General features: G+C 41.2%; 2 protein-coding genes across 2 annotated transcripts in view; both read right to left on the bottom strand.

Moving 5' to 3' along the window:
* Window positions 1-2,975: 2,975 nt before the first annotated feature.
* insm1a (insulinoma-associated 1a) lies at window positions 2,976-4,148 on the bottom strand (the record flags this gene model as incomplete). Its single annotated transcript, XM_081378386.1, has 1 exon — window positions 2,976-4,148. The coding sequence occupies one exon, from the start codon at window positions 4,146-4,148 to the stop codon at window positions 2,976-2,978; it is 1,173 nt and encodes a 390-aa protein (XP_081234512.1).
* Window positions 4,149-5,758: 1,610 nt separating this feature from the next.
* Window positions 5,759-9,420, bottom strand: part of cfap61 (cilia and flagella associated protein 61) — a gene marked incomplete at both ends in the record, with an annotated part of 30,477 nt that continues 26,815 nt past the window's right edge. The window contains 5 exons of the mRNA XM_081378122.1: window positions 5,759-5,956; window positions 6,323-6,419; window positions 7,560-7,765; window positions 8,434-8,516; window positions 8,854-9,181. Of these exons, the coding sequence (XP_081234248.1) occupies window positions 5,759-5,956; window positions 6,323-6,419; window positions 7,560-7,765; window positions 8,434-8,516; window positions 8,854-9,181 (912 nt within the window). The remainder of the gene's footprint in view (window positions 5,957-6,322; window positions 6,420-7,559; window positions 7,766-8,433; window positions 8,517-8,853; window positions 9,182-9,420) is intronic.

The following is a 9,420-nucleotide window of genomic DNA, read 5'->3' as shown; positions in this document are numbered from 1 at the left end:
CAGGGTCGCAGAGGGTTGCATTCTGTAATAAAATACACTGATGGAATGCATGCAAACATTAATTAATACTGAAGATGAGTATTGCATGTGTAATTTCAAGCAGTGATTTACAACATTTTTTTTTAATTCTTATGCAAGTGATTAATATTAATAGTTTTTTGCTACTTTAGTTTATGCTACTTAGGAGACTGCATGGAATATTTGTACTTAACTTTTATATACATTTTTAATATAGACAATGCCATATAAAATTATATGTGGAACAATAATATTTATTTGTAAAGATAATACTTATTTTACAGTATTTATTTATTTTTAAATATCCTTATCAGTTTTTTTTGCTGTTTACACTAACAGGTTTTCTACAAGATGTAAATGTAAACGAGATATAGGCCTACTATATAATTAACAGATTTTCGGTTAAATAGTAGACGAGAACATTTATCATAAATATGAGGCCGGGCCAAGATGTCACTTGTGTGTTATATGTGTACATTTTATACAGTTTATTAATCACAAATTTTGGTCTACCAAATCAATGGTTTGATTTTTAATTTTTAATTTACTTTTATTTTTTTATTTTATTAAAATTCGAGTTTTGCACTTCATTGTATTACTGTTTACATTTTTGTTTTACTGTTTATATTTGATTAAAAGGCTATTAAATAACTGGCAGCACATTTAAACACACAGAGATTTGTTTTACACTCTAGATAACATTTCATTTTTCAAACAAGCAAATTCTTCTCCAATCCGTGTCAATTAACAGCATGCTCCTGTTGTGACGACTTGCCCCAGTATAAGGCTCAACATGTGATCAATCACCATATCCTGCCCTGTAACAGTGGAAAAGTCATTCATTGGGATTCAAAATGTGACAACTAGCCCCGGGCTCTCATATAACGTTATTTTTGTATGAGTTTCTGTCAGATCTGTAAGGCTCTATTTCTCAGCTGTGAAGTGAGGAGGTTTGTGGCCGTGAGTGTGTGCGTGTGTGTGAAGACTCATGACCTTTGGGAGGCGTCTGCATAACAGCAGTGTGTCTGAGGTGCTGCATTGTGGGATTTGGTGTCTATGGTGAACTCTCTCTTCAGATCTGCAGAAAGTCCCCTGCATGCCGACACCAAGCAAGGCTATTTTCTGTTTTCATTACAGTATTTTCAAAGAATTTCAACCATAATTTCCCTTCTTCCAACCAACCAACCCAAAAACTACCAGTATAAATTATTTTTTTATATTTTCTCTGCATCCCCATTTATTAACTTTCATTAGTACATTAACATTATTACAGCACATTATATGGTTTAACTGATCATTAATAAATTCAAATACTTAAAAATGTATCATTTTAATTATTCAATAAAAAATATATATGCTAATATTTTTTGGATAGTTTATAATTAACATAGAAATACTGTACCTGCCCACCGTTGAGTTTTTCACCATTTCTATTCACCTTTTAGCTTTTTAAAGTATCATTTAAAAAGTTCAGTTTAGTGTCCGTATGATGTCACGAATTCTATAGGAATTAGAAAAATTTTTCAAATAGTTTTAGATGAAGAATTGCATCAATAACGTCTTTAATAGAACTATTTCCTGCCCTGTACCAGTGGAAAAGTAAAACGTCTGACCATCACCTTTCAGCTTTTTAACTGGCCATTTAAAAAGTACAAATATTCCATTTGTTCTCCATATGATGTCACACATTCTACTGGAATTCTATATTTTTTTAAAACTGTTTTCAAAAGTTATGATGGTTAATAATCAGTTGTGATGAGGATGTCATTAATCACGGACACACAGACTGTTTTAGGTTGATGTGTTTTATTAAGTGCAGACGTATCTTGGTACAGAATCCAGTTGGACACATTTCATTGTATAAGATGATGATGATATTTCTCTGTGTTCACAGTGTCTGGGTTTCCACATGACAACACGCACTGGAATGTCACATCAAAAGTGGATCCCATTTTGACTTTTTGGACTGTTTATTATTATTATTATTATTTTAAGCATTTTTGGACAAATAGCAACTGCAGAAACACACAAGCGCCGAACATGAAAAACGTAACAAATAAATTAATAAACGATTGTATCTAATGCAAGGTGAATTTCAGACTTTCAGCAGACGAAGATCGATCTTTAGATCAATGAATGAAACATTTGGCTGTCGAGACAAATTTAAAAATCAATCACAAATGAATTAGGCGAGCAAATAATTTAAATAAAACATTTGAAATAAATAAATAATAATGATAAGATAAATAATCACAAACATTTACACACACAATAATAATAATAATAATAACAATAACAATATAAAAATGAATATCAGCAACTGCAATCACTCCAACATTTACATGATTAAGGCAGTTTTACAGCATGTCGAGATCTAACTCAAGGCATTTCTGGCTACACTAAAGGGAGAAACCCTTGTCAGTAGGTTGTGTTGAAAGCTACAGTCAAAGTCCACAGATTCACAAGCTCTATTAAAGCTAGAAACGATGGAAACGTATGTACAGCCTGTGAATTCAAGGCATGTTCTAGGATTCTTAGGTCTAAAAGCTAAAAGCACTTGTGCGGAGATCCTAGAAAAATAAGCAAACAGTCTAACCTGTTGTACCTCCTCCAGATAAACTACCTTACACTGTTCAAAATCAAGGTTCTGCATTGACATCATGGAGAACTTTAAAATGTTCTTCACGCTAGGAAAAAAACTGCTTCCTTTTTTTTTCTTCCTTTTTTCTTCTTCTGTGGAACCAAAAATGGTGGTTGCTGCGAAAACCTCCTTTCGGAACCTTTGTTTTTAAGAGTGCGGATTCGCATCCAGGTGCTCATCCAGGAGGATTCTGTGGGTTAAGGCAGTGCTTCCAGACCCGTTTTGGACGTCTTCTTCCTCCCATAATCAAACAGTTGAGTCAGATCCTAAATGTGCACTGTTCTGGGACTGGGAAGCACTGGTTTAAGGCACAGCTTCAGCAGGCTGGACGCACCGGCATCTGAAGCAGGATGACCTGCCTGTTCTCCGACGGGTGGCATTTGTTGATGTGTCTCGTAAGTCCCGGTGAGCTGTAAAACATGGCGGGACAGTACTTGCACGGGTACACCTGCGCCGAGTGCTGCAGTCGGATGTGCCTCTCCTGGCTCAGTCTGCTCGGGAAGTTTTCCCCGCACACCGGGCACAAGTGGCACTCGGACGCGCTGAGATTCAGAGGCGCTTGGCTTTGGGGTTTATCGCACGCTTCGTGAAGCGCCGTCACGTGCTTTTTCAGGTACGCTTGACGTTTGAACTTCTTCCCACAGTGCGGGCAATCATACAGACCGTCTTCCGATCCAGACTCGGAAAGTCCAGGACTAGGAGTGTCCCTGTCGCTGGAGGTCTCGTGCTCTTTTTCAGGCGCGGGCGTCTTATTGCTTTCCGGGTTCCCCGGTTTGGGCTTGTGCCAGCGCCGGTGCGAGGCCAGGTTCGCCGGGCAGCTGAAGAGCTTGTCGCATTCGGGGCATCTGTACTCGATCCGGACGATCCTGGAGCACTTGTGCTGGGCCAGAGAGAAGGGATCAGCGTACGCCTCTCTGCACAGCTGACACACGAACTCTCCGAGCGGCTTGTCTCCTCCTGCGCACTGAGATCTGGGCTTCTGCTCCAGTGGACCTTCTTTAATCTTCAAGCCCAGCACTGGAGAAGTGGTCATCTCGTCCTCAAACTGCAGTTTCCGCATAGCTTTGGCTTTCTTGGACGCGGCTTTGCCTTTGCGCTCTGCGTCTGGTGCGGGTCTTTTCGTGGTTGTCGTGGTGCCGGTTCGGTTGCTGTTGCTGGTGCCGATTTTAAGATCCACGGGCGCGAACGGCGCGAGATCGGAGCTGTTGGGCGCCGCCGGGAAGGACTCCGCTGAAATAGGCGAGCCGAGATTGAAGCGCCTTTCCAAACATGCCCTCTCGTGCTCTCTGCTCACGGGCCGGGTCGGGCTGTACATGGATCGGTAGACGGTCTCGGGGTTCCCGAACTGCACCGGTGATACCGGGCGGCGCGCGCACAGCGCGTCCTGCTGCGCGGCTGGAAACGCGCCCTGCTCATCCTCATCCGAGCGGACGCGGTAGGAAACAGGTGTCGCTTTCTTGTTTCTTTTGACTAAAAATCCTCTGGGCATCTTCGCCAGCTGAAAGGCACTTCAGACGGGTTGAAATCAGAGGCACACCTGGTACTATATTTGGACGCGCGCGGTGATCTTTCCATCACGGAGGCATAGCAGCAGTCTTTTTAAGCAGGAATGATGACATTGTTCTCGCCCCTCGCTGCCTCGTCCAATCAGATGGAGCTGGAATCCCTATGGATTTGGAGATGGGAGGGTCTGCAGATTGCTCGGGCAGATGTACCTGAGGTTTATTATATTAGGATGCTTTAGGCACACGCTGGTTCCTCCTCTTTTCACGCTTTGATGCGTCCCGTCAATGCGCACGTGCCCTGCCTTTGTCAGCATCCTTTAGGGGCTCCTTCACTCTTAGAGCATCAGAATTTCAAATTAAAAAGGGGGAAATGGCAACAAAGAAGTCGTGCAATGTTCAATTTTTAATAGGCCCATACTCGCGTTTGACAAGCAGCGCGGTTTAACAAAAATCAGTCTTGAAATCAGTTTGTGCGGCGAAAAGGGCTGCAAGGTGCATGCGTAATTTGTCTCGAAACTAATTAAATGTATAAATCAGACGCCTGCAGGCTTAGGACATGTGCGACAGTTGAATGCGGGACGTATTAATCACTCTTTGCGCGCATACATAATTCATAAAAGAGGCTCCTCTCGTTTGCATCACAAAAGACACGCTTGCGCGAGCTGCCGGGACAGACGCACATCATCCTTCTGTTCAAACGGACTCATTCCGGTCTCAGACTCACCCGTGCCATCATCATCAGCAGCAGCATCATCATTGTGCTCGTGCATGTGATGATGTCATTCCAATGCAACGGTCTCGTAATAGCGGAATTTCGCGTAGTCTCCGGCGTTATTGTAGCTCCAGACTAGCACATTTGTTGTATGTGATTTCATAACTCGTTGTGAGGGTTTTAGAGGAACGTATTTGCCTTTCCACATACAAGATCTTTTTTGGGGGCCAGATGGTTTACATGCCTAACTTAGACAAGCACATTTGTTGCACCTGATATCTGATGTGCAAACCTTTTATTTTATGTTACTATTTCACTTGATTTGGATTTTAGAGAAACCTGTGTAGTTTTTTTTTATTGCCCTTTTACATTTTTAGTTATTTCCGAATTCAAGACCCAGCTTTTAGAAAAACACATTTGTTGCATCTGAAATTGTTTCATTTTATTATTATTTTTTTAAACATCAGATCTGGTTGCATTACATGAGCTATATGACGGTGGACTGTTGGATCATGCGCCTGTGATTTTCTGCCCCACATTCATTATCATACAGCTGCTGCTGCGCTCTCATTCTGCTGCTCTTATCTCTGCTGCCTTCAGATCTCCACTTAATATACAACCCTATACTGGATAGCACATACACCGAGTATTCAAACCAGCAAAGTCAGTTATTTTTAATGAATTGTCACTCAGTACACACCGAATATTTGCATTTGACAAAACCAGAAGCTTTATTTATTTGCTCAACTTCTTTGACCCCAACCCCCCACAATGTGCCCCCCCCCCCACACACACAAACATATGGTGCAGCAAATGTAAAGAAATAAAGAAACAAAAGATAAAGTACTGAATAAATGCCCCTAAATGTAAAATGGATATTGATTAGAGCAGTCCCGGCCGGGCGTACATAGTCAGATGGTATCTGTTGTACCTCAGATAATCCAGAACACTCTTTCTCAGAGCAGAATAAGCCTCGCTTTTCTGAAACCCCTCGCTGAGACCCGTCAGCTGATCGGACTCTGCTTTATCGTCCACTATCTTCTGAAGAGCCTCTTGAATTGACACCAAACCACTCTCACCCTGTCAGGACAAAACACAATACAAGTCTTGTTTTTAAAATATGCAAATCTTGTCTTCCTTCTAAAAAAAAAATTTTTTTGGGTGACACATTTATTTCCATATTCAAGACCCAATTTTTTGCCAGACGTGGACAAACACATTTTTTATTCTGTAGTTTGTTTTATTTTTAACATCCGATCTGGTTGCATTTCTGCCCACCAGAGATAAATGCATAAAATACATTGCATTAAAATGATCGGTGCATGACGTGTACATGTGCAACCATGTTACGTATTTGCATTACCGTGTTTATCTGACTTCAACAGATGTTTTGGAAAGAGGGTAAATGCTTTAAACATAGATAACATAGATGTAAAGCAAACCGACCTCTAGTTTGGCCGAGTCCATGATTTGGCGCACCTCCTGTTCAAAGTCAGCAAAGCGGTCGTGATAAAGAGCCAAGCACCAGCTCTCTTTAAAATAACTGGGGAAAGAGGAAATAAAAAAGTTACTTTTGGATTTAAACGAAATGTTCAACAAGGATGAATTAAATTTAAAGTGACAGTAAAGACCATGTAATGTCATGTTTGAAATGGTCTGGATATATCTGTATAAAGATAATTGTTCCTTTTGCATTCCATGGAAAACAGCCGACAGGTGTGGAACGACATGAGGGTGAGTAAATAATTACAGAACTTTAATTTTTGGCTGAACTGTCACTTTAACTCTGGATGTTCACAATGTTCATCTAACATCCTCCATTTAGCAGCACGGTTGATAAATTATGTTCATGATCGTCTTTAAGATCGGCCGTTCTCCGTAATGACATTGAGCGCCGACCACATTCAGCCACGACAAAAGACCAGTGAAGAATCCCATTTTAATAAGTGTGATCAGCACTGATGGGTGGGTGGCTTAACTATTGTCTCCTGGTGGTGTGGTGAAGCGGATTGCACACCTGCATAAACAGATTACTAATGCAGGACAAAGGCTCTGGTGGTGAAGGGTCAGTGGTGGGAAAGTTTTGGAGCAGAGGTCACACTGTTGGAAATGAATCTTCATATAAAGTGTGACCAGATGAGGACAGATATGATTACGGGTTGGAGTGTCATAAATTATCCTGTGCATTAATTCAAGGGAATTAGTTGTTAGATTTGCTGTTTCCGTATTGAAATGAACAATCAAAACTGGTTCTAGGGTGAATCTAACAAGAACATGTGTAGGCCAAATATCTCCACAAAAAAAAGGGGGGAAACTATACACACACACACACACACATATATATATATGTATATAATGCGCACTGAGAATAATCTAAAATAACTTATCAGTAAAACATCCAGACCTATTACAAATTTGTAATTGTCCCCTTTTGTTTTTAGGGTGAAATTTGACTTTCTTGTTAGATTCCTCGTTTTTCCAGCACGAATAAGGTGAGTATCATGTTAAATTGGTTTTAAGAATGTTGTAGTGTAGAATTTTCATTGTATAATTTTGCTTCATTTGTAGATTTGAAATTAGTCTTTGATTTGAAAGCTGTACCTTGTAATTTAGGATCAGGCCTGATTTAGACTGTAACAGAAAAATGAATTTTTGTAACAAGATTTATGTGACAAGGCTGGACCTGTACATGTCATGGACCAAACCCTCGTGGTAGCGTGAGCAGAGGTGATTCAGCAGCAGCTGGTGTTTCCTGTAGAGACACAGGAGGTTGGAGACAGGAAGTGCATTCTTCGAGAGGCATGTGATGCTCTCCACCACGTCATCCTGGCTGAGATGCAGATGAAAGTAGTTCCCCGTTTCAGTGCGGCCCGTCACCATGTCACGACCCTGCAGGACAGATAATAAAGATGGATGTTTTTGCAACTCTTAGGGTGTGTTCACACTTGTCATGTTTGGTTCGATTAAAGCGGACTCTGCTGCGATTGATCTGTTAGTGCGGTTCACGCTGCCATCCAAACCCTGGTGCACCAAACAACGGACCGAGACCACTGTAAAGATGGTTCCAAACTAACTCTTGTGCGGTTTGATATGAACACAACAGACCAATGACATGTAAACAAACCAAGAACGGGACACCATGTCACAAGATGCGACCCTAAAAAGGGTCATAGTTCAGTACATCACAGTTCGGTACAGGCATCAGAACCGCGTCTCCTCGCAGCAGATCTTCATTTGTGTGTGTGACGGAGGGATTGTCACTATTTTGACTCCTTTACACAGTTTATAAGCTCTTCATGAATTCTCAGCTCCATCATATGTACGTTCATTTAGCCCCACACACAGCATTGTCTTTTAATTTTTATATCTTTAGGTTCGGTGTTAAAAAAGACATTGTGAATGCTTAGTAAACCAGTCCTAAATGTATCATTTTCTTTTTTGGTCTGGACCAAAAGAAACAAACTACAAGTGTGAACACACCCTGGTAATCTACTAGGATTGTTCTCTGATATGATGCAAACTAATATTTGATTTTGACCTGCAGAATTTAAACGTACTTTCTGAGCTGATGGAGCTTCGTGGCCTTTGGATGTCGGTTTTGCGACATGGAGATAATTGTAGCCACCTGGTAATCTTCCCCCTGTGAATTCAGAGTATTTTTTACAAGTTATTCCTAATAACTCTTGTTTTTACAAACACAGAATTAATAGCATTTCCCCACCAAACACCACAAATATGATTATAAAGCAGTTTATCTCATATCAGACACTGTGTTTCTGTGTAACAGATGGTCCATTATGCTTTAATCACTTAGCCTGTGATTAGATTATGCAAATTAACTGTCAATAGTGTGGTGTCGGTCAGAATTAGATGAAATGGGGGGGGGGACTGGGTGACACAACACATGCTAAACGTCTTAAACGCCTGCTTGAATGTACAGGGCTTGTGATTCAGAAATTCAGAAGGAGAATAGTGACCTTGGATCTTGGCTTGAGTGTAGAGAGGAATGAGCTGTTCCTCATCAGACGGTGGGTCGGCGGGACGCTCCAGGGTCGGGTCACATAAGGGCAGGAGAACAGATGCCAAACTCTGCCCCACCTCCTTGGAATTAAAGCAGGAATCGCTCCATTGGTCAGCATGGTAACGGCGGGAGTATTTGGTCAAAGGGCCAGCGGCGTATATGGAGGGGTCGTTGGTATGAAAGGTGGTATCTACCACCAAACGGCCATCGAACACTAAACAGGCATCATTGACGGCCTTGAAGGCGTCGCGGTCGACAGTTTTACAAGAGAAGCTGAAGAACACCTGTAAAAAATTGAATGCAAGTGACAAACATGCAGCATTTAAAGTGTTTTCCACATCATGATGGACTAAACATCCCACAACCATTACACAAAGATTTGATGGACGCATGTCAACAGCTCGTATCATGAAGAGCGTAAATGTCCTTGATCTTTTAAAATACTTTGAGGATCTATGAAATCATTCTGTTCAAATCAAAATGTCCATTTTTGGGTGAAAGAATATTTTAAAGGCACAGCAGG

The sequence above is a fragment of the Scardinius erythrophthalmus genome (genome assembly GCF_964197995.2).
Source record: "Scardinius erythrophthalmus genome assembly, chromosome: 11".
Taxonomy (NCBI): domain Eukaryota; kingdom Metazoa; phylum Chordata; class Actinopteri; order Cypriniformes; family Leuciscidae; genus Scardinius; species Scardinius erythrophthalmus.
Note: the sequence above shows the minus strand (reverse complement) of the source record. Positions and strands in the feature narration are given on the sequence as shown.